This window comes from Vanessa cardui, chromosome 17 (assembly GCF_905220365.1).
Source record: "Vanessa cardui chromosome 17, ilVanCard2.1, whole genome shotgun sequence".
Lineage (NCBI taxonomy): Eukaryota > Metazoa > Arthropoda > Insecta > Lepidoptera > Nymphalidae > Vanessa > Vanessa cardui.
This window is the reverse complement of record NC_061139.1, coordinates 9,627,499-9,654,882: the sequence shown is the minus strand read 5'-3', so window position 1 is coordinate 9,654,882 and position 27,384 is coordinate 9,627,499. Positions and strand designations below refer to the sequence as shown.

At 31.7% G+C, this 27,384-nt stretch overlaps 1 protein-coding gene across 2 annotated transcripts; it reads right to left on the bottom strand.

Moving 5' to 3' along the window:
- Nucleotides 1-411: 411 nt before the first annotated feature.
- Nucleotides 412-27,384, bottom strand: LOC124536653 (6-phosphofructo-2-kinase/fructose-2,6-bisphosphatase-like). 2 transcript variants are annotated; one of them, XM_047113201.1, is made up of 9 exons: nucleotides 26,889-27,384; nucleotides 19,664-19,992; nucleotides 9,439-9,573; nucleotides 8,369-8,529; nucleotides 6,828-7,220; nucleotides 5,357-5,578; nucleotides 3,349-3,583; nucleotides 2,500-2,627; nucleotides 412-1,517 (listed from the first exon to the last, which is right to left on the bottom strand). In XM_047113201.1, exons 2-9 carry the CDS (start codon nucleotides 19,980-19,982, stop codon nucleotides 1,413-1,415), a joined length of 1,698 nt encoding a protein of 565 aa, XP_046969157.1. In that variant the 5' UTR covers nucleotides 19,983-19,992; nucleotides 26,889-27,384; the 3' UTR covers nucleotides 412-1,412. The 2 variants fall into 2 exon arrangements, with proteins under 2 accessions (XP_046969157.1, XP_046969158.1); XM_047113202.1 differs by lacking the exons at nucleotides 19,664-19,992; nucleotides 26,889-27,384 and adding an exon at nucleotides 9,712-9,832.

The following is a 27,384-nucleotide window of genomic DNA, read 5'->3' as shown; positions in this document are numbered from 1 at the left end:
TCATTATTTTATTATAAAAAAATCTACAAATATATTTTATCTACGATTGTCATGTTAGCATATGCCTTATGTAAACTTGACATTATTGTAAAAGATTACGTTGATAGTGAATTATTCTTAGGAGTAAATTACATTTAAAAAAAGACTACTCCAACGTCCCTTATTAAAAGTATTCAATAGTAAAGTCTATTGTTACGTTTCATACGCGTATATTTAAAAACATACATAAATTTAAATTATTTTTCTATGTGACCACACCTGCACTATGCCTAGTTAAAAATTAAACTAAAATAAAACATAAAAATTCAAAATCTAATATTACATTAAATTTAAAAATAGACATTTCCTTAAAAATATTTTCAATTTTTTTTTCAGAGAAAATATACACTTGATTTTTTTTAATTATTAATAATAAGGATACACGTGCAGATGTCTTTTGTCTATTGTTTTAAGTAACTTCTTGAGCATATCTCGAGTTCTCGATTAATTTTATTATATGGAATAGGTAAAACATGAAACAATTGCAAGCAGTCGCAATCAAATCTCTTTGTATTTAATTATCTTAAATATAACCTTAACCTAATTAATGGTGATATGATCTGTATAATACAGAAATGGTTACAAATGTTCAGTTTTAAAATTTATGTTATTATGACAAACAATGATTCAAATTTGATTATATTTTTATCTATTACAAAACTGCTCTATTTGTGGATTATATATAAGTTGACTGAAGTGGCGTTTTCTAAAGCCTAAATGCGTGTAAAGTATACAATCGGCTCGTGATCAACTCATGCATTGGCGCGAGTCCAGTAAAAAGTACAACAGACGCAATAGAAACGTACACATTATACATTGTGAAATTTAACATGTAGGTACGATGAAACTGTATTTAATTCATTTGCTTGTACATTAACGCGCTGTTTATCATACAATTGACATCATATACTAACGAAATACCTACGTAATAAAACTAAAACATTAAATTGTTTGTCATATTATGATATAAATCGATAAAATAATTTTACTTCACTAACATAACTGTAACTTAAAGTAAAATATATTCTTACAACCGATACAATTAAAGAGAGATAACTATAATTTTGATATAATTAGGTAAATTAAACATTAAAATAAGAACACAAATCGATTTAAACTACATTGACGTTTCGGATGATCCTTCAGTCTTGCAATCGTTTAAAACAACGTTCATTATACATCCGTCACTCTCTCGCATACGGCGAGGTAACGAGACACAGATAGTTTGATGATCGCTACACGGCTTCTGAACGTCTTCATTCGCGGTCTGTCACAACTGCGAATATGGCCTCGGGCCTTTCCACACTGGGGATTGGGTAACCCAGTATTAATGCTGATTTGGTAATTTAGCGGACCGCAGCCCGGCCGATGGCCTAAAGTTGTGCTTCTGTATTTTGCCAGAGGTTTGATGGCAGTGTGTCGTAGTGTGATGGTACTGTGACAAGCGCGTCAGCTGTGCTGCGGTTGATTGAGCAGTTCTGGAATATAAAGATATACGATTAGGATATAATAGTTTACAAAGGTATTATAAATGCTCGGTCTGCGATATCACTTATGCTTTTTTACTAAAATCATTAATCGCCATTTTTTTTTTGTCGTAGCTAGTGGATGAAGTGCCGGTTTTATAAAGTAATCTACTAAGAATCATTTATAAAAATGACAACTAAAAAGTGATCATAGATAATACCTGCTTGAATATAGATTAAGTACTTATGTGTTTTTTTTTGTTCAAGAAATGTTTGTCAACCAAAGAGTTTTCATATCAAAGGTTAATTTACTGTCATCCAATTAATATAAAATACTATTTAATGCGTTATATGTTGTACGATAATATAGACAACACTTTTTTATCTGTGTTAAGATTACACAAGGTTTAATTATACGATAAGTTATCTAGATGATGTTATCTCGTACAATTTGTTAATAACTACGGACGGATAATTTTGAACATGATCGATATATTTTTTATCGCTGGGCTGAATACAAAATTAGTTAAAATTGTAGATTTACGGTGACTCAAACTATGCTTAATGTTCTATTTAAAAACAAGGTAATTAACGATAATATTTAAATGCTTTTCTAATTAATATTTCCGGTCGTCTAATGATTCGTATATTGTCTCATTATCGCAAATCCTCATTTTAGAATAGCGCGATTAACTTTAATGTACCTTCGTACTGTATTCCGTGTTGTTATGTTAAATAACTAGCGTTACTATATTGTATGTGTATTATATACAAAAACCTTATTCTTGAATCATTCTATCTATAAAAAAAAAACGCATAAAAATCTATTCCGTTATTTTAAAGAGCATACATAGGGACAGACAGCGGTATGCGACTTTGTTGTATGCTATGTAATGATAATAATTTAAATCTGTATATATTACACGTCTTTGTAATATCATAATAAATTAATAAAATGTGTTTTACAGCAATAATGTGTATGTGTTATAATTACCTTAGGCTGTTTACGATGAGTATCCACACATTCTATGGGCAGCTTTATCATTTCAACTTTGTATTTGTACCCGTATGACGTTAACTTCACGATTGTATGAAGAGGTACATTCATGTAGGGCAGCTCATCTGTAATAAAAACGATAGATATATATGAAAAACTAGTAGTCGCCGGTGGCTTCGCTTGCGTTTTTCGGTGTTTGTTGTCATGTGTAAGCAAAAAGTAGCCTATGTCCTATCTTGGAGTTCATGTTTGCTTCATAACAAATTTCATTAAATTCGGTTTCAGCGGTTTGATCGTGAAAGAGTGACAGACAAACAAAGTCACTTTCAAATTTATAATATGATAAAGATTATATGTTACAGTGGCAAAGGGCTATACTATTACATAGTAAACATTATTAGAAAATAAAATATAAAACCGTCTCTATTGTTATATATTTTAAAAAAAGTAATCAATAAAAGACATCAAAGTATTGTACTGTCACAATTTTTTTTTTCGCAAAATATAAACTTATGTTTATGATTATATTCATATCACAGTAAATCGTGATATTTTTCAGGCGCTTAAAATAAACAATAATCTATAGTCAGCTTTCGATGCAAGATAAGCGTTTTTATTTTTTCAGGACTATTTTTAACTTTTTATCTGTATGATAGATGATCTGTAACAGTTTCCGAGCACTCAACTAGTTTTAATTTTTAAGAGATGCCCCTGAAAAAAGGCTCAAACAAATAATATAAGTACCTACTAGAAATTGTCGTGTGTCGATATTACTTAAATGTTTATTTGTGTGCGTATTTTTATTTATTTGTGTGTGTGTGTGTGTTTAAGTAATGATCCACTCACCAAGCTTAGCATCAAGGAAGTATCCCAGCATACAACGTAGCACAGCCTGGTGTCCGACGACCACTACGTTGTGTTCATCCTCCAAAGCTGACAGAACTGGACGGAGCCTAGTCATGATGTCAATGTAGGATTCGCCCCACGGGTACCGGTAGCGCAACTTGTCCTGGTCACGCCATGCGAACTCTTGAGGGAAACGCTCTTGCATTTCCTCGTAGGTCAACCCTTCGCAAATACCCTGATGAAGAACATTTTAGTTAAATATGAGATTGTTTGAGTATTCATCATTTATCATTTATTTATTTATTCCTCAACTACTCATACTACTACCTCATATTTGATTGGTATATTTAATAAATAAAGAAAATCTTGTAATGTATTTTAAGGTCTTTAAAGGCGCTTCGCGATCGTTTTGGGGCTTTTTTGAATAGTAGTAACAGATTCAAGGTGATTAAGTTGAACTAAGATTAATAATCTGTCTGATAACTTGCTCTGATGCTGTTATTTCTATTTAAAAAAAAATCTAATTTCATTTCTTAATATTTCGCGATATGCATACCAAATTCGAAGAGATAGAATTTTTATATCATTTAATACCTTTTTTCTTCAGATTTATGATTTTTTTTATGGTATAGGTTGGCGGACGAGCATATTTGCCACTTAATAGTAAGTGGTCACCATCACCCATAGACAATGACGCTTTAAGAAATATTAACTTTTTCTAACATCGTCAATGTGCCACCAAACTTGGGAACTAAGATGTTATGTCCCTTGTGCCTGTAGTTACAGGATACATGATAAAATTTATGAAAAATGTATCACCATTAAACCTAATATTGAAACACGTGTCGTTAATAAAATCATTGGAGTTCTTCTATAAGTAATTTTCCACGAAGGTTAAAAACTACGTATAGTTTTATTGAACAATATATTATGACTGTATTTCTTGTAATCGAGCCAATTGGCTAAATATTTTATGGAACGAATGAGATGTGAATGAACCGCCAAATTGAATTACTCTATTCAACTATTTTTATATTCAATTCAATGTCACAGAGATCACAACTTGGGTCGAAAATAAAAATAAAAACATTATCTACGCGTTTTTCTTTTGTAATTTTATCAGCATAGTATTCGTTTTCGCTTAGTGTTGTCACTACATAAAATGTTTATGTAGGTCAATGAAACATTCGATTTTTAATTTTAGCTTCGTTTACAAGGAACGTCTTGATAATATGATTAGTAAACTAACATAACTGACGTTTTAGGAATGCTAAACGTAGTAGATTTTATACGTTTGACCGATATCAACCAGAGCGTCTGGCCATTAACTTCCATTTCTAAACTACGGCCTACTACTGAGAATTTTTCGACTGAAAAACGCAATACTATTTTAATTGGCCCGATTCGGGGATTGAACTACTATAATTAAACTACCATAAATATATTGATGAAGCAAAGACCACGTACTGTAGCAGTAACATTTTTAGTCCTGTATTAAACTTTGTACTTTTAATTTGTATAAGTAAAAGATAATCAGTACCATTAAACTGATATTTTTCGTTTCGATGATAATATGTTATAATTACTCAAACTTATCTATTATCTGTCAGAAAAATCGATACGCGTATCGATAAATACGCTTACATCACGTTGTTTACAAAAACAATAACAAGATGTGACATTAAACAAAGACAAAGTCCTTTCGAAGGCTTTCCGCTATTGATTCTTTTGTTATAATATATTAATATATAGACATTTAGGTAGTCAGTAGACAATATTCCTTGGTTTAAAAACATCGATTATATTACTCAGCATAACTTACAAACAGCGAATGCTTAAAACACATACAATGTGTATTTTATTACAAGTAGGTGTTGTGACGTAAAGAATCATACTAAGTGTTACACCCACTACCTTCGTCCTCTTTCTAAAGTAAGTTAAGTAAGACATGGTTCCACATTTTTTGGTATATATAATTTAATTATTAAAATGATATAAAAGAACTTACAGCGTCCAGTTCATTGAGAGCTCTGATGGATCTCTTGGGCGCCAAAATTTCAGCTGCAGTTTGCTTCGTGCGTCTCAGTTCTGAGGTCCAGACGGTGAGGGGTTCCCTCACGGATAGCCCGTTGAGGTGTTCCGCGAGCGCATGAGCGTAGCTCTCTCCCCTGGGTGACAACGCTGCGTCACCTCCGATACGACCGAGTACGTTGTATTCGCTCTCCCCGTGCTGGTGGAAAAGGTTAAAAACATACTATAGCTTTCACAAATTACTACTAGCAAACCTGAAATGCATAAAAGAACCTATGTATATATCTAAATAAAGTATAAACTACACTATTGCACTAGATTGTGTTATCAATAACAAAAGTGTGCAAAAAGTTAATTCATCCTAAGTGGACCTAATGTATAACCTTATGAAGTTTGCTCCATACAAGTAAAATTGAAATAAACACTTGTACAACTAAGAGTCAGTACGTAAGTAAGTAAGTCAAAACAATTTATTAACAAATAACATTTGTCGAAGACCAGCAGCATGTGTTCGAAGTTATTTTTTATTATTATAAACTTCTTTGCCCGCAATGAATAAAAGTTTTCAATAAACTGAGAATAGTTGACTTTTGTTTTATATGTAATATTTATTCTGTAAATAAGTTTCACTTTTAGCACGTGAGCTGGCTTAAAATGCTTGAAGATAATATTTTTAATGGCGATTGCGTTTAACTGATAACAGTAGGTTGAAGTTAGTTACAATCGTTTGTATAAAATATAACAACTATAAGTGACTGGGTAACGCCTCATTCAATAAACATTTACGATTATCGTTCAACAATCCCAAATAATACATTAAAAAATTAAATAGTTCGAATAATATTACTGATTCGAAATAATAATAAAAACAACTTCGTATATATCTTGTTGCTGAATTTGATAGCCGTATGAAAAGATAAAACTGATTTATTAATAATATTTACTTGACATGCTTGTTTTCCAAGTCATGTTTACTTAGAAGAAGCGGAATTACACAAATAACTTGTTTACGGATTGATGCAAGACGATAGATTTTCTAAGCGGATGTAAACGGAAACTTATCAATTGGTTACGTAAAGGGGAAATGCTAGAGCTAGTCTAGCCCGACTCGATCATTTTTTTTACCTAATGTAAAAAAAAACGAACGGCATACATGATTTGTATATAATTATTTAATTAGTCCGTAAATGTCTTCTTTTATGAAAACCGAAGTTCTTTCACCTATAAAAAAAATACTATCTACTTTGCTCTACCTCCGCGCCGGTTAGAGAATATGCACGATCATTATTTTAAGCCCAAGTTATGCATTAACAACTTCTCTTCTTGCCGGGATTTAAACCGCTATCTTGCGATAAGATCAATGTATTTTCTCAACTGGAGATATAAGTTCTTAACGTTCTACTTCTGATACTTCTATAATAAGTTTGAAATAAATTGGTTTGACTTACCCTAGTGAAGTATAAAGTCTGCGGCAAGGCTCTCATTCCTGACAAATAACCGAGAATTCCAGACTCCTTCTGGCCCGAGACTTTATGGGCGGTTACCGTTTCGCCCATGTTCTCGACGCGTACGAAGTTTATGTTGCTTTCCAAACTCCCATCGATCGGTTCGTATTGACGCATGTAGTGTTCCAATTTCTTCCTCAAGTCGTCGATGGCTTCCTCCTCGCTCATTGTTTTATAGTCAGCGGAGTAGTGTAGAATCTCAATGATGTTCCTTTCGAGTAACTCTTGGTCTTCGCAAACGCATTCAATGAACAATATCCTGAAGCCCATATCAGAGATACAGTAATCATTTAGTTCCCGACGTTGCTCCCTCGTTATGTTCGTGCCATCGAAAATCTAGAACCAAATTAAGTGATTTTTTAAAATCCATTAACATCGACCATAGACGTCGTAATTCTACAGATGGCATATTCTCATATATAACAAGAAAAACATTAAAAATATCGTCATCATAGTTAAGATGTTTTATTTTAAGTTATGGAGATATTTAATGTACTATATAATACTCGGTATAAGTTGCAATGTTACTGAATATTTTTTTTCAAAAGAATTATCCGATACGACTAGCGCGCTATTGAAATATCCTATGGCTTCATACTAATACTATACTTTATACTTAAGTGCCCAATACTATATATGATTACTAGTTGTCGCTCGCGTTTTAGGGGTTGGTTATCATATTTTAGGCAAAAAAATAGCCTATGTACTTTCTTGAAATTAAAATTTGGTTCATTGATTGGTCGTGAAAAGCCACATACACCCAGACAAACAGAGTTACTTTCATATTTATAATATTAGTATACATAAATAATGTGATAATTATTAATTACAAAGTATAGAATACTTTATCCATAATGCAAGCTAAATAAACAAAATATATAATGCGCATCTCTTATTCTAATAAATGCGTTTATCGTTATAGACTTGGCCTTGCCTAATAAACACTGATTATATTTACATGAGTATTGCTGGAAATGAAAATAGACTATAGAACTATTCTGGTCTAATTTATAAGTCTCGAGTCTGACTGCGTAATTATTGTATGAATGATGTTGACAAAGTACGTAACGGTTTATAAAATATTAAATCGAACCTATTAATTGTTAGTGGAATATTCTATTGGAATTCATAGGAAATGTAAATACATATGACCAATGTCTTCTTACGTACAGCCTACGGTAAATTCTAACTTTTTTTATTCAACTAGAGTAAAAAGTAAAGTTTTACTTATTGTAAACAAAATTACATCTATTCATTTCGTTATTTTTTTATTCTTTATTTAATAAATATACGTTTAAGTGCCAATGGATGAAAAAATAGTAATCACAATGGATTTTGGTCATTACCAAAACATTACTTTCTCCAAAAAAACACAGTATAAAACTTTAACTTCAATAAAAAGATCTAATAATTAAATAATAAAGTTCCTAACTAAATTTTATTATTGGGAAATCAAATAAATATTAATAAAAAGAACTACTTACAGCAACGCTGTTCCCATCTTTGAGCCACAGCACAGCATCTTGCACGGCCTCGCGTGCGCTCTGACGACGAATCGCAGAGCCTTGCTGATTATCCGCGCGAAAGATGTCATGGCTCCCGTACAGTGCCATGTGGCGACGACGATACTCGCTGCAGTCAAAAACTGAAACAAAAGATACATTATTTAACACCTATTGAAAAGTAATCTACACAAGATTAAAAAATGTAACAACCTGACACCCTATTAATATAAAAGTCCAGGTATTCATCATTAATAGCTAATAGAAATTTGATGTGGGATCAGCGCAGCATATCTTCTTTTATACTTTTCTTTTTGACGTCACCTCACCAATTACATTATTTCCAGCCATATCATCTTTCACACAAAAATATCAAAAAAGTCCAGGTTTTATAGACATGACTTCTATATTGGTGTTTCTATGTGGTAGTGTTTAATTTGACCATCAATAAGTAAGTGTAATGTTTCTATGTTGAATAAAGGAATTTGAGTTTGAGTATATTTGAACAATGTGAAAGGCGTAGAACTAAGTAGGTACCTTATAATTATTAACTAGGACAGCCTATCAGTCTAGTTCAGCCAGCAAGTCAAGATTACCAGACGTTTTCAAGCAGGTCAAGGCGTGGTAATAAATTTATTGTGTCTGTATTACAATATCTGTTAACATTGTTTATACCATAACTGGTTATAATGAGCTAAATGTTCTTTATAATCTTTGCCCTAATTGTGTGTCGTTTTTTGTAAGACAGAATAAATTACAAAGCATTTTGTATGAAATAACATATTATAGTTGGAACTGTATTAATTACTTCTTTTCGTTTACCTTAATTTCTACAGATGGTTGAGCAGTATCAATCTGACTGGATACCATTATCTTTTACCAATAAAAATATCTTTTTATTATTTCGATTAATGAACTCAGCGAAGGTCATAAAGTGATATTTCATCGAAAATCTATCATAGTCTTTGTTTGTTATTTTGGGGGCAATAAAGCATAGTATCAGCTAGGTTTATTTAACAGTTAAAATAAAAATTAAGGTTTATAATCTGTACCTTTAGTGCTTTCCCCATTCCAGTTGAGATGTCTGGATAAGCGGTGCGCTAGCTGGCTCTTGCCGCGTGCAGGCAAGCCCACTAGCGCGATCAACAGCGGTGCGAATTGACTGATACGGCGTCTGCGCATCGTAACTGCGACAATAAAAGCAACCAATTAAAAAAAATACAAAAGCTGTGTACATTATGATATACAGTATTAATAAATTTTATTTAAATTTCGAAGCTTACTATTATAAAAAAAGTTGAATGTCTTTATAAAGTAACACTTACTGGGTTTGGATTTTACAATATAAATCATTGCACTCTCTTACAACTGTAGCTAATTATATAAATGTAATTGTTATTTCTATATTATTTGATGACTGTTCACAATTTACTAGTCATAATATAATAATGAAATACGTTTCAAGTGAAGCTATTTATGTAGGGAAGTCTGATATATATCGCAAATATTTTTATTATTACTTCATATCTTGACCTCATCACGATATATCATATCCGAGGGGTCAGAATGAGAGAACGCATTTCATTGGTTATTTTATTGTCCGCGTAAACATAAAATATTCCACCAATGAGAGTTAAATATAGTAACCATCACGTCCAATAGGCGTGAAATGCTAACTATTTTCTCTTATTATTTGATAATATTTACGAAGTTTTGAGAAGTGAAGTTAATGAAGTTTATCATGACTTTCTAGAATTCTGATTAGAACTTGATTTTGTTGCGACTGATATAACGACAATAACAATATTGTTGTAGGAGTAAAAGTAAGAAGCACGTGGATTACATATAAAAATACAGACATTACAGAAAGTTTTGTTACCGAAGCGGTTGGCTATCTTTCTTTATGTAGACTAGTCCAATTTCAAAGCGATTACATAAAAACGAGCTCTGTAAGCATACAAACTAAACATATAGGCAAATATATTTCTTTACACCATAAAAACATAATACTAGTTTATTTTTTTAGTAGCCAATTACATCGTGTAATGCTTTATGTGGTTGTGATATTCAAACATCCATTCAGAAATTTAAAAAAAAACAGTTACAAATAATACTTTATTGCAATATTTTTCTTTGAATATAATATATAATCGCTTTGTAGAAATTTATTATTATATAATGTAAAGTGATATAAATTTATTTATGTATAAAATCAATAAAACGCCCCCCTTGGCGATAAGGGGTCACCTTCGTCAATAGATACCGGCAGCATAAAAAATGTAAAGCTGTTCTATCACGTCAATGTATCGTCATTAGATCTAAGATGTTACTTGCGCTTGTTTAATTCTGAATCACTTACCATAACAAGTGACTTACCATAGAAGGTATCCACCCACGATCCTTCACATACCATACGGTATTTGTACTAGTCAGTAATACGTTGGCAAATTAGTAAAGATCAACATTAATTATTACTTAATATTCATCGAAATTCAACCTACGTTTGTACATTCGTTGCCCGGTCGAGTTGACCTTAATTTGCAAGTCGCAAAGAGAAAACGAGTCGTGTTATTTTATGTCCACCAATAAAAATGCTCCTTGCCGGCGCGCCCTCTCGTATGTTGGTTTTTAAAAGCAAAACAACACTACGTCACGAATGTAACACGCCTCGCAAGTCGCTATCGACGGATATTTGTGGATATGCTTGATACGAATAATTCTTAATTTATATTTAATCGCACGATGCTCGATATCGGATTAAAAGTCTAACGGTCAATTTGACTCTATCGGTTTTTTTTTTTATTGATAATTATTTTCTACGAATACTGGCTTATTGATTTCATTGATCGAATCATCGTTACTTAAAATATAAAAAGTATTTTTTTTATTATTATTAATACCTTAAAGGTGTTTTAATTGTATTTAAATGTCTGGAAACAATTTCGAAACGCTTGCTCAAAATAAATAAACGAAGAAAGTTATATTTACACAAGACTATAAAGTTTTATGTCATGGTAACGTTTTAGAAAACTACTTTTCACGAAACAGTGTTGCCATTATCTGCTCTGACAATACTATTTTTGTTTACAAGTTTTTGTGTACAACCACTTACAAGGTTTTTTTAGTCATGGCAAATTGTGCAAGGTGAATAGAACTACTTCCTCTTATTCTACGGAATTGAAATTACACAGACTCAATTCGACTGGCCATGATAAATATTTATATTAATTATGACATGATTTTAATCACTAGATTTGTTCCAGGCGAAGGAACTCCTCAACAGTCAACAAAATATGAATGCTCATTCTTTTAAATGAGTTTTTACTATTAAATTATTTTAATACTGGTTATAATTAAAACCCACAACTTCGATAATTCCAAATACAATTTAAACATAGAAGATGAAAATTGAGAAGCAAAAACGGCCCAAGTAACTGACTTTTATTTGTGAACTGTGAATGAATGTTTAACACACTTATCGTATGAATACTTTCTATTATTATTTGTTCAAATTGTAATTAATTCAATAATATTTTCAGCACGTTTTGCTTATCCCCCAACACGTGTCTAAAATAATTAGTAGAATATTAACAGACCAGTAAACAACTTACGGATATGATAAATAATAATACGCAAGAATGCATCATTTGCAAAAACAGGTGCATGTATTATGTATAGCTACATTTCATAGAGCAATGTTATATTTATGATATATATATCCTTAAAAGAAGTTAATTTTTATTAGTATCATTACACTTAGCTTATAAGGCAGATGGATTCACAAACAATTTCAAATTCCTTATATTAATGGCAGTGCGAAATGTGTTTTGTTAATACATCAAAATTCTCTAACTTTAATTTTAATAAAAACTATTTGTCAAGCTCGGTTTAAGAAGTCTATATCATTCCTTGGGGATCAACCATACTTCAGACTAAATACCATCAAATTCGATTCGGTTTATTAGTCGTTAAAGCGTACAGAGTTACTTTCGCACTTATTATAATATTATTCATATAGATCGATTAATTATTAATTAATTGTTAATTATTACTCTCACTACTGGGAATTTCCATTAGCTTTGTGTATTATATGCGCTTTTGTCGCTTCACTATTATATTCCGTGCGCTCCAGCCGCCTTTAATTTTAGCTCTCATCCTTAATATACATTATACTATCATATTTTAACATACGACTTTTTAGACGATTATAGTTAAAATTTAGTATCAAGGTTATGTAAAGACAATAAATCCTAGTATGCTAAGTAAATAGTCAGCAAAGACTCGTCTAATCTCGTCTCCTTTAAATCTAAATAACATTTTTAAAAGGCTTATAAGACCTGTCATAGCAACACACTACATCTGCAGTCATATTAATATTTGTGTACAACAAAAAATACTCCACAGCGCAAGCAAGCTACAGATAAGCTAGACTATCATAAACATAAAAATGTTTTATACTTGAACCTAGGTGGCTTAGTTGTTAGATGATAGCGGGTTTAAGCGTAGTTTAGCACTGAATTTTCATATCCTTAATCCAGCAGTAAAGGAATGTTTCGTTAGGAAATCTGCATAGGTCGGATGTGCATCCAGTATCCCCCACCGCCTTTGGGCCGTGTGGTAGACTTACTTTAAATTTCTCCTCAAATGACTGCTCAATTATTAGTTTACTAGCACGGTTTAAACAAGCTGTTAAATTGTATATACATACCGTATTATTTTAACATCTATATTGCTTAACAATCAATTATTATAACAAGTTCAAAAAAAACTATCCTAATTATCCTTTTTATACTTATATCTTTAAGACACATCATTAATTTTATTTATCAGTCTTATTGCTTTACAAACTTAAATAATTATTACGTTATCTTTTATTTTTTTCTATTTATCTAGAGATAGCAACAGATAATAGTCTTGGCAACAGTTGCGTTATTTATATGAAGTAACGTTTTTCAAACATCAAATCAGTTTTCAAAAAAAGCTATTATTCTCTGAAATTTAATTCGCAAAGTATAAGGAATAAGTATGTATATGTATCTAGAGATACAACAAGCTGTGGCCCCAAGCCCGGTGAACGTTCTCGTGCCAACATCTGTTGGACTTTGTACCCTCAAGGAAACATACGATCTATTCGAGAGCAGTTTAACCGCTACTAGTGACTGGACTGATACGAGTTAGGGCATATTTACTACATCATTCAATTATGTAACCTATTTTATTTCTTGCTAGTCCTAAAATAGAACAGACTAATTAAACCATTGTAAATTGATCTGTCAACGTCTAGAACAGATAATATTTCATTTTTCTTAAGGATTGTACTATACGTCATTTTATATGTATTTAACAATTATACTAGAGAATATTTTTATATAAGTTTTCAGATACTTTCTATAAGATATTATGTTATTAAAAAATAAATAAATACTTTTTCGTCATTTAGGTTTCAAATTATAATATTTCTTAGTCCCATTAGTTGAGTTTCCAACTTGACAAAACCTATATATCAGGCAATACCTATTATTGGATCGTTAGGCGACGGTTTGCTGGCTAATTTTAGATAGGTGATCTCAGTGTGCACAGTTCAGCAGAAACGAAATATATTTAGTACTTTCAATAATAATTAATAAAAAAGTTGATATTATTTTCAATTGTCCAAAATTGTTCCTCCCTTCAAAGTCCATGTTTTAATACGTAATTATAATGAAAATGAACAAAACTTAATTTACAATACAACTTCACTTCGTCACTTCGTCACTTAGAATTAGTAACAGTTATGTCATGTCTTTTGACTTAAATATTTGAACAACTCGCCAAATTCTAACATTTATATTGGTGCCCAATATTTATTGAACCATTGTTGTGTATTTCGTATAGAAAAATAATAAATTCAATACATAGTGTGACATTATGGTTGTATTAGTTGAACTGGTCTTTTGACAACATTGATCACAGCACTCATTAAAACGAACCATTCAAAATTGTTTAATAATTTCCCAATGTCAAAAAATGGACTCAAGAATTATGCCAGTCATTTGTTATGACTTTCCTAGGAAATGGTGATTTATCAAAGATATTTGTGTAATTAGAGGTTATGAGTTATGACATCGTTTTACAAGCATTGGGGTGAATGAATGACGTCAAAGTTCACGCTTGCATACCGTGCACGATGCACGTGCAATAGACGGGTCATAACGTCCAATTACTCATTACTGACCTGGCAAGCTTAGACGTTGATAAGTGAATCTAGAAAGTCTAAACAGAACAGACATATTACGTTGTAATGTGAAATTGGGGTAAGTCCCAGTGAGAGAAGGTCTATTAATAGATGCGAAGGATTCCGCGAAGACGGTCTGACGCCGTGATCCAGAAATTTTGACAACTTGGCTTCTTAATTAAACGTTTAAAGTCTTAAAAATTTTAAAATAATAAAGCTTCAGAAATGTTCACAAATTTTGAACGAACATAAAAATGTAGCAGTTTTAGAAGTTCTAGTTTTTTTCAGTACTTTTTAAATCGACATTAAATCTACGTCATGTAGTCAAGAGAACATCCACACTATTCTGGACACGAGCCAGCGGACACAGCCAATGGTTGCCTATCATTCCGTATGTCGTAACTGGACTTGTATAATTTTTTGAGACTTTATGTCCTATTAAAAGCTCATAGTAATAATAAGAAATTATTTAAAAGACTTAATAAATTTGTAAGATCAAAAGGTGACGTTTTAATTTATTCTCCTTTTAGTGATTTGCATTATTAAAGTTCAGGTTTCAAATATCCTTCCAAAGACATAATATAAACAAGAAACGAAATTATATGTACTAAGACCAAAACATACGCTATCAGCAGTCGCACGGGAGAACACAAAGGGATCACGAATATACATATTTTTAAACTAATCGATTTTATTACATCGATACGGTCAATGAACTTGTCGCCTGTAATTTCTTTTTATCCTTCATGAACCTTTTATTTATATCCTATCATGATTTCCTACTTATATTTAATCTGACAGTTTTGAAATATATAAAATACTCATGTATTTGTGTAAACTAACAAATAAAATAAATGCAAGTCATAATTATCGACTAATTTTGTTCCATTTCAGATGTCTACATTAATTCATAATCGATGAATAAGACCAGAGCTTAGTTTTTTTTTTTTAAGCAGGACGTTACGAAGAACGTCATAAATGTGTGTGGCCATAGCATAAATGGAAAACGTACCTACAATCATACATAATATTAAATTCACGCAATTTTAAAGCTTACGTCACCCGTTATGGAATATTATTATATATGAGCAATTTTAAAATATTTAAACAATAGGTTTATTTGCCTACGTATACAAAGATGTTGAACGTAGCAACACACCCACTGATAAATTATGGGGCGTGATAAAGGCAAACAAACAAGTTTTTATCGAAGCTATATTTGGAATCGCTAAATGTTTATAATAACGTATTTAGTTTTTTATTTGATACGATTCGAACATCATTATAATATTATTTTAAATTTCGTCAGTTTTTCGTTATGTAATAATGGGTATTATTATTGTAAAATTAAATAATATAAGTAGGTATAGGCCTTGAAATAATATGCGAAACTCAAAACACGTGTCAGAAGTTAAATTTTTTTTTTAAATAAAATAAAATAATGTTTGTTCAAACGTTACGTTTAGAAACGTTGTATATAAATTCGACCTTGAAATATTTCGTCGCACCCAAAGTTGTTTCATTTTTATAAATTATTCTACAAAAAACGCCTGTATAAATAGTCTTGTATCTTCATATGTAACTGTTTACGAGGTATTATTACAATGCTTTATATTACAAGATCGTTAATATTAAATATCATCCGATATTGACACCATAAAATAACGTTACAAGACGCCCGACACCGTTTATTATAAGATACAAGAAACAATAAATAGTTGCTTTGTCTAAAGATAAGCAGTTTGAGTGTGGCCTCGTTGCTGGGGGCGTGGCTGTGCGTGGTCTGACGTCACAGCGACCACAACAATATTCGTGACACAACTTTGTCCTGTTGACGAACTCATTTCGACTCATCATGAAGTTCAATTGCTATGACACGAGGCTTTACAAGACTGCCCACGAATTAATAAAGTTAAACAAGTCAACTGTGATCAAGATGATTTTGTGTATTCTGTGAAGCCACAACATCATTACGTCGTATAAAACAAAGTCGCTTACCACTATCTGTACTATGCATGCTTAGATCTTTATAATTACGCAACGGATTTTGATGCGTTCTTTTTTAAATTGATAGTGATTCGAGAGGAACGTTTTTATAAATAATACATGGACAGTATAGTCAAGAAACGATGATAATTTTAGAAGTTTCTTGATGCCATAAATAAACAAATCAGTATCAGCATTGAATCCGTACGAAGTTAGACCGGGTTACTACTGTTTAATAAATAATTCTAAGTAAGAAACTAGGAAATCTTTTATAAAAGAATAATAATTGCTATACCATACCTAGAATCATTTATTTCATAGATATAAAATAAACTTCTATAAGGTATACAACATTTACATTCGAACATTTTCAAGGTTATATTTATTGAAAAGACTTACGTCGAAAAATCGATTTTTAATTTGACGTATATTGTTATTCCCAAGAATTATATAAGAAACTTAAAGACTGGCAACAAATAATACCGCCTTGGGCGTTTATTACATAGAATTAAAAAAAAAAAACAATATTTTTACGAGTTCAATTTGGCTACAAAACCAATCAACTTATTCTTTATTTATTCAGAGATAGCGGCAACAGATACGACGGTTATAATGTCAAGATCGATGGAAGTTGCGTGAGGATTGATCAGAATGGACACGCAAGTAGAATTTAACATGAAAATGTATGTTATTGTGTAAGTGTTACTATAATATACCAGAATTAAAATAATGTTAATAATTTAGGGACAGACTTTTTAATTACTCCATTAAAGGCTAATGAAAAAAAAATACAATACCACTCAATGGCTTAATTACACATTTGGTAATTGACTGTTTATATAATTTACCTGCGCTCTGATGGAAGATGAGCTGATAAATCAATTTTATAAACCCATTAAAGTATTTTTTTTATTAATTTACAAAACGGAAACTTAATTTTACTTCTATTTGATGCGCTCCACGGTTGTAATTACATTAAATTTGAATTATACACGCATAATTCCGTACATGTTTTTATTATAACCGCCAGACCGTACGATTAGATATAATACTAAAATAAAAGATTTCCGTAAGTTGCTATTGGTAGCACTGATGTCTGATATTATAAACTGTCTATAAAGTACATATCTATGTGAGAGTATCCGACCATGGACAAAACACATAGCTTTCTGACATTCTGTCAAAATATTCATCATAGGTATTAAGATACCAAAAACAATTTTTCCAATTTACCTAATTAGACATAATATTCTTAACTTTCTTGCAATTCGCCAAATCGCTTCTGCTTCCTAGGATAACATTCGATCGCAAAATGAATTATTGAAATCAAATTTTCAGTTTCCGATTTATCGCGTTAAAACAAATAATTTCCTCTGCTATTATTTGATTACACGAGTTCAAATTTGTTATCAAATTATTTACGTGTGTATGTGTTAAAGTCGTTTCGATATACGTATCCGATTCGGAAACTACAATGAAGTAATTTGTTGACAAAGCAATGATGCAGCGAAATTGAAAGAACACAAGAACGGCAACGTACGGAATCGCTTTTTCCTCTAACATTCAAATGTATTTCCATTGGAACAACATCAAGCATACGTGTAAGCCTCTCATAAAACTGAGTGAAAAGGATTTATAATCTTTCGCTTTATCTGATATTTAAATCTGTTTTCAAATATGATTTGAGTTTGTCGACGGTAATATAATGTTCATTAAACATGGACTAAATATTAAAGTTACTCGAGAAAAACATTTCCAAATGTTTTGTTCTTTGTAGAGTTAATACTCACGATTCATATTTTAAAAACATATAACGCTTTTTTTTTAAACCGAATGAAAGTAATTTAATTGCTTTTGATATTGACCATTGATATTAAATATATACTAAAAGTCCAATAAGGTAAGAGCCGGTAAATGTTCTATGACAAGCCAAAAGCATGATCCTTTTCTTTAGGAAAAGGTCCAGGTATGTTTCTCCTAGCAACGTATTTTAAGCGTTTATTTTAGCAAGCGTTAGAACTCGCAATCATCGGTTATTTCAAGTGTTCAACATACTGGGATATTTAAGTCCATTCAGTATATTAATAGTTTTGATTGAGTGAACAATGCAAGTTACAAACATTCAAGTTCTTTATTCAGATACAATAAGTTTGTTCCAATTATCTTCCGCATTTCAGTAACCCTGAACTGAAACGCATTGTTAACGATTTATTATAAAATTTCATATTTATAAATATTTGTTTTTTAAATAGGCAAAGATCCAATCGTTCAGCAGTATCATTTTCTTTTCTTTTATTTTATTTATAAAAAATGATTTTTACTAATGATATTGTATCCTATTAAATCGATACATCAATTTTATACTCTAAGCGTTAGTCTGTGAAGTTAAATAAAAATATTATGATTGAAAAAAAAAATAGAAAACAAAACGTTCTAAATTTGATTTACGGAAAATCTGTCGGTACAGCTAGATTTATTTCCAATGGGAAAATTTGAATGACGAATCTAATGCATTGCCAAGTATGTCTTCAAGAGAAAATTCAATTTATAAATGGACTTCGAGATCGCAATGTTTAATTGCACCATAACACGTGTGGTAATTAATGCTGAAGATCTTTTGCGTTACTATATTGACATATTACTATTTGCAGAAATAAGTTTTTTTTATGAATGGCCAGTATTTACTAATGACCATTTAATTTTTTTTTTAAGAATACAGCTAAAGCTACAAAGATCGATTCTCATTGATATTAACCTTTCTGAAGGCAAGACTATAAATGAAACGATACGGAACTGCGTAAGTGCATGTTCAATTATATTATTTGCGTAAATACTTTTTGCATTTTACTCTCATTTGAAAACAATTTACTTTTAATTATACGATGTATGATTTAAGAATAAATGTCGATTGAGAGATTTCAACTGGATTCTCTCTTGTAAAACAATGTCAAGAGTCTTATTTATTTATTTTTTGAAAACTGAAACTGTGTCACTAACATCGTAAAGCTTTCACTGAAACCATCGCCGATTTCCTTGTTCGCTTGCCAAATTTTAAAACTGAAAGTGTTAAAACTTACCATTCGAAAGAGTTTTTTCTTTGTCCTCCATCATGGCGTGTGCAGTACTCGGTCCAGGTGCCATTACTATTCTTCTCAACGAAGGTCTCCTCACTAGTGCGACGATATGCTTAATACGGTGCTGTTGTGATTTCCTACGACGCGTCCGCACTCTGTGGAGGCCTCCAATCGACTGGCTGCTGACACCGGCGCTTATCACAGACCGACTCTTATCACTTCGACAATGATTGCCAAGTAACCATATAACAGCTGAATAGATTTTACGATATATAAGCCAAATATACAAATACCAATCACCGCGATTGTTCAGTAACGCCATCAATAGCGATCTGTAACAACGGAAACAAATGCAAATATATTATACCGTTTAAGATATTTTATACAAATAACAAATTACGCATAATTAAAATTACAATGCGACTATCATCTTAATTTATATTGAGACGATATTTTTTGTGTTTCCCTAACTTAAAAAAATAACTGAACCAATATATGTATGAATGTAAAACTTATACCAGGGATCGAAGCGTTGAATATGTATCAAATACAGCTTATCATTAATACACCTTTATTAAATTTTTTGCTCCATTTTAATATAAGTAGCCTTATGAAACTAAATACTATAAGTTTTCGAAAAGCTTAAGGCTTACAGGCTTTTACTTTAACGTTTTTTTAAGTAATATTCATATGAATTAATAGTTTGTATTTGTCTTATTAACGATTTAATAAATATGAACGACAATTCATATTGATGACATAATATGTAATTCCTCATTTATGAAAGATATTTTCCAACTACAATTTTTCCTCAAAATTGAATGAACTTTGTCCTGCAGGTAAAATACTAATAACAACACTGTTGTGGGTAAATAAAATATTTATTTAGACGACATAGTCAGTGCCTAGAATGCACATGTACTCCTCAACAGATAAATGCATGTTCAAACCTACAAAGGTAAAACATACAAAAGAAAATCTGCATCAGATATGAAAATTAGCCATATTATGCGTTGACTGCTAAATTAAGCCTTATGCTCAAAAGCAAAGAAAGTAGTATAGGAATATACAGATTACAATATATACTCTAGTACCCTCAGCAAAAGTTTCTCATTCGACGATATGTTTTTTAATTTTCTTGTGGCCTCTAACCGTGCCGCGGTAACACTAAAAATATATTAAATTACAGAATTGCTTGATATTTTTATAAGGACAACCCACTGTCATCTTTATTGGCGGGAATTCTTACAGTACCGCCTTCTCAATTAAAATAAACGAATTCCTTTGAATGCTCTTTGTCCATGCTATGGACAAACAAGTCATATAGGGTTATTTTAGCAGAAATCTGTGGTATAAAAGTTATTGTACTAATCCCATGTAGGAAAATACTCTGTTCCAAACAAATGAACAAATTTCCCACTGCTAGGCTAAGTCCTCCTCCCCCGTTGTGGAGAAGGTTTGGAACATATTCCACCAATCTGTTCCAATGCGGGTTGGTGGAATACACATGTGGCAGAATTTCTATGAAATTAGACACACGATGTTTTCCGTCACCGCCGTGCACGAGATGAATTAGAAACACAAATGAAGCATGAATATTCAGCGATGCTTGCCTGGGTTGAACCCGTAATCATCGGTTAAGATGCACGCCTTCTAACCACTGGGACTACCGGAATTTTGAATTGGAATAGGCTTTACATCTGTCTATTTAGACATCTTATGATACTTAGATTTGCAATAAATACATAAAGCATGGTTTACTTGGCGATAGGACTTTTTGCAAATAAATTAACCAACCCGCTTATCACTGCTTAAGGCTGTGATACTGTTTGAAGGGTTTATTACCTAGTGTAATTAAAGAGACAGAAGTTCACAACGCCTTAATACCCAAGGTGGCAGTAACATCCTGTAAATTTCCTACTGCTGGGCTAAAAGTTCTCCTCTACCTTTGAGAATGTTAGAAGCTTATCCCACCACGCTGCTTCAATGCGGGTTGGTGGATTCACATGTGGCAGAATTTCGTTGAAGGTTGCACATGCAGGTTTCCTCACGATGTTTTCCTTCACCGACGAGCTCGATATGAATTATAAACACAATTTAGCACATGAAAATGCAGCGCTGCTTGCCTGGGTTTGAACCAGCTTTAACCAGGACAGAACCAGGTTATCGAGTATGCTTTCTAACCACTGGGCCATCTCAAGTCTTATGAAAGCCGACATAAAGATATAAAAAAAAATATCGTTAAATTCTTAGCTAGGTTCTTTTAAGATCTTTCGAGAATAGAGCTTATGTTTTTACGATATCGTTATCATTTTTTGACGACCTCCGTGGTCGAGTGGTGTGTACACCGGTTTTCAAGGGTACACCACTCCGAGGTCCCGGGTTTGATTCCCGGCCGAGTCGATATAGATTATCATTAGTTTTCTATGGTGTCTTGGGTCTGGGTGTTTGTGGTACCTTCGTTACTTCTGATTTTCCATAACACAAGTGCTTTAGCTACTTACATTGGGATCAGAGTAATGTATGTGATGTTGTCTCAAATTTATTTATTTATTTATTTTTCATGCATTTTTAGGAGTTTGGGCTTCACATTTACCTATGTAAAATGTGTTTATTAATTTTTTCCACATGTTAAAGGTATACAAAGTAACCCTATTTTTCTTCGCTGAGGTTCAACCTTGCTTCATATTTAGTTTCATAAAATTTTATTCAGTATTTTGACCGTGAAAGCGCAATAGACAGCCAGTGTTACTTTTGCATTTCACTATGGTATAGGTTGGCGGACGAGCATATGGGCCACCTGATGGTAAGTGGTCACCATCACCCATAGACAATGACGCTGTAAGAAATAGTAACTATTACTTACATCGTCAATACACCACTGACCTTGGGAACTAAGATGCTATGTCCCTTGTGCCTGTAGTTACACTGGCTCATACACCCTTCAAAGCGAAAAACAACAATACTGCGTACTGTTGTTTAGATGTAGATTATTTGATGAGTGGGTGGTACCTGCCCAGGCGGGCTTGCACAAAGCCCTACCACCAAGAAAAGCATTTAATAAAAACAACAGAAGATCAATAACCTTGAGTCAATTGAAAATAAAATACTTATAAATATACCAACATCTTTTTATTCGTTAAGATTATTTATCATCTTCATAATCTTGTACAGAATAAGAGAATTTATTATAACAATTAACTTTTTCATAATATTTATATAATGAAATGTTAAAGTATCCGTGATGTTTTTATCGTACAGCAATGTACCTAAGTGGTTATTTTTAGCTTGTATGTATTAAATAGAACAAAATTAACACATTTCGTTGTCATTCTGACCCTACTTGGTTACCTTGGAATCAAGATCTAACTTGTAAAACAGGTAGCATTGGTACAGCTGAGGGTTTATACTAAAGTAATGTACTCTTAAAATATGAAACTGTATATAAAATTACGTATTATAGCTAATATTTGTATTAGGTACCTATGTCTTATATTGGAGTAAGTCGAAACTTTAAAATTATTGTATACTTCAGAATGAAGACAAAAAGGTTACAAATTGATGTTTTTGCTAAGTTGAATGTGTTAAGACGAAAATTGAGTAAAATTTAAAAGTTTTTGAATACTCTCATTTGTAAAAATTATAATTTTATTTTAAAGATTTTTGTTAAAATAACTTGTAAGAAAAACTTTTCACTTTTCTTAATTCACAACGACATTAAAACTGATGAATATAATTAAGACGACCGGCGACCGAATGAGTTTCTAGAGAGCACAGATAACAAAATGTCATTCACTCTCATCACCACACCCACTGGCTGATAACTAGGACACCGTTATATACATGTTCTTATATAATACTATACTATAATACTTACTTATAAACCAGATTTCGAAAGCAAATTTGAGCTCTTGTAAAACTTAAAGAATTATGTATACATTGAAATATATGTATATACTCATAACTGTTTATTTTAATGTATTTATAATTTATCAATATTTATTAACACTATTATTATTTTCTCTCTATAGAGAAAGATGGCCCAGTAGTTAGAACACGTGCATCTTAACCGATGATTTCGGGTTCAAACCCAGGCAAGCACCACTATATATGTGAACTTAATTTGTGTTTATAATTCATCTCGTGCGCGGCGGTGAAGGAAAACATCATGAGGAAACGTGCATGTGTCTAATTTCATTGAAATTCTGCCACATGTGCAATCCACCAACCCGCATAGGATCAGCGTGGTGGAATATGGTCCAAACCCTCTCCTTAAAGGGAGAGGAGGCCATTAGTCCAGCTGTGGGAAATTTACAGGCTGTTACTTTACTTTATTATTATTACATTTTTTATCCATCAAGTAATTTTCAAGAACATTTTTCTTGTATACTTGTATAATTAGAGCAACCAAATCGTTATTTTTAAACCAATTTCATTGAGTGCTGAGAGTTGTTAGGCGATGCAGCCATTTCGAAATGATTAAACTATTACAAAAAATATTGCGAATAGAAAATATATAAACGTTCTCTGTTTTTGGTTGTTGATTAATCAAGAAACTATCAAACTTTTCCACTATAGACGTAAGCGTATTTAATACGTAGGGAAACAAAAGGAAAATACCCCATTCATTCAAATATCATTTGATAAAACATTATGGATAAATATTAGCATTAAATCTTAATAATTTAATTAACTTTGTTTAAAATAGTAGCTGCTAAGTGATTTTAATATATTCAATATTGAATTAACATTCTTGAATACATATTTATCTTCGTCATTCTTAATAAAAATAAAATGGGAACATTCGTCATATTGGATTTCTTATGATAAGCATCACTCAAAGAGTACAGAACTTAATTGTCCCTTTTTAATTGATCCGTGCCAATTATTTGTATAATTGTATATCTTGGAAGTAGTCGATACTTAAAAATAATTAACGTTGAAGTTGTTTTAAGATTTCCCTGAACCCACTTTTACATTCTACGACGTAAATTGTAATGTTTTTCCTTCAACAAATTATTTATGAATGGAATTTAACAGGGAGTTAATGTACTAAATAATAATACTGTATTAAATATTCTTTAGCATTGTATATTTATTCAATTGAGGTTATAATATACTATGTATGATTTAAGTCATACTATTCCCCATAAAAATAAAATCTGTTGAATCGTCACTGAGAGGCAATCCAACTAATATCTAACAGTTGGTACGTTTCTGATACTCCTTCGATTCAGCTACCATCGAAACCTCAACTGGATCGTTAATAAGTAAATAAATAAATATTGAACAACATCTCATACATTACTCTGATCACAATGTAACTAGCTAAAGCATGTGTTATGTAAAATCATAAGTCACGACGATACCACAAACGCCCAGACCTAAGACAACATAGAAAACTAATGAACTTTTTCTACATCGACTCGGCCTGAAATCGAACCTGGAATCTGGAGTGGCGTACCCATGAAAACCGATGCACACAATATTCGACCACGGAGGTCGTCGTTGTTAGTAGAATAGTATTACAGATAGGTAAATGTTCTCAATTACATTTCAATTTTATTTCGATTACAAAGTAACAATTTGTCAGTAGAATTTGTCCCTGGCTTCTCTGGTTTCACAGCAAAACTAGCAATACGGATATTATTGGTTGTGTTGATTCGCTTAATTCAACAAATAGCTTATGTTATGCATAACATACAAGCAGTGTAATTTTGTAAGAATTAATTTCCTATCAAACTCGTGAAATGTTGACAATCAACTTTCGGCGATACGCCATTTTGATACGTGTATCCAGTAAATTTTATAATTATTATAATCAATGTTGCATATCACATTTTGACGTTTAATTCTTTTATTCTGCGCTGAGTTTCGAGTTCCTTTTTACAGAATCGCTCTACTACAATGAGTTTCTGTAAGACTTAATTTCGTGAAATGTTAACAACCGACGGTGATACGCCATATTGATACGTGTGTCCCAGAAATTTCTAAACCATTATGATCAAAATCGCGTATCATATTTTGAAATTTCACGCTCGTGTTTTGCGGTGAGTTTCGAATTTTTTCTTACAGAATATCTCTGCTGATACACAAACCTTGAAATGAATTATTTCGTTTTGCTAACATCAAATTCCATATCATAAACAGTAAATGTTTTGTTACGACCATAGACAATAGTATTTGTATGATTTATTTATAATCTGGAATATGACACTTAGATGAAATTACAATAACAGGTATCCGATTATGCAATAGGTAAGAATGTTTTACCGACAGCGTCGAGACAAAGGATATTTTTCCACTTATTTTTTTCTTAAACTGTTGTGTAATAAATAGTATTATGTTGAAATATGTATTTTTACGGATTTCAATTTAATATAAAAAAAAGTTCATTTGTTTTTGTTCTGTATAAAATAAAAATATTCTGTTTAATTATCGAACGTCTCGTAATTTAAATTATTGGATACAATAACTGGAAATATTCCATAACAACTACAAGTCAGAATGACTCGTAGCCGTATATTTTCTACCCGCATGTATTAATTCGCTGACATAACAATAACAAACTCTTCTCTCTTTTCTTTTTAATGGAATTTTCTATTCGTGAAGCAAAGATGTTAAACCCAAAATCAAATATTTATTCTCGAAGTTTATTCAGTAAATAAAAAATACATGTGTATTATTTATTTAAATATGTTTTAATGTACATTTCTTTTCGCTGAAAAAACGTACTGTTGTGGGCATTGTTTTATTGTGTTTGAAGAATTCAAACTCTAAACTAAAGTAATAAGATTATTATTAAAACATAAACATTAATTATTTATAATTAATTACTTTTTCATTAAGATCTTAAGCAATCATACTTTCATGGCCATTACCAATGCTGTACAAAATATATTCAATGCAGACAATGCAAAACCGTGTGGCAATGTGTTTATAAATATTACTCTGTATTGTATGGATAAAATTATAACTAGAATTCTATAATTTTCTTTTTCATAATGTATACAATTATAATTAAATATAAATTAATTTATTTAAACCACGCATTGATTAAGTGGACATGGAACCTTATCATCATTTTTTTTTAATTTTGTAATTATCGTTATCAGTACTCTTATTAAACACAAGTAGGTACATCTATATATTGCGTGATTTACATAAGATAAAATAATAAAATTCTAGAAACGTATTACGATTATGCATGCCTAAATTAGCTTCTTACCTGTCTCAGTAACTAAAGTCTTCCTTCGCAGTAGTGATCAGAGGACGTATGTCTTATAAAATGCACCAAATCGTGGCGCATAGCAGTGCGCCCGTGGATAGCGATGAAAGTTTCAATACACATTCGCGATAAGTCCCAGGAGACGATCAGATCCAACTTGTTAGCCAAAACTTTCCCCCAACATCGCACAGGGAAGATAACACAGTAGTTATACAGTTTAAAGCTGTCCTCGTCTCTGCCGCGATAAGAATACAACAATATAACGAACTCGCCTATTTCACCCCAGATCTTATTTTACGCATTTTAAAATGAGATCGATCAAACGTTGAAGAGTTTTTGTTTTAAATGTTGTGTTGTTTTGTATTGTGTTTACGATGTGGCACTTGGCAGCACAGTTATAACTTGGACTGTTGACTGAAGCTTGAAGCTTGGCGAAAGCAAGTATCGGTACTTCTAGGGAGGGATTGGACCGGCGACGACGCAAACTAACACGAAC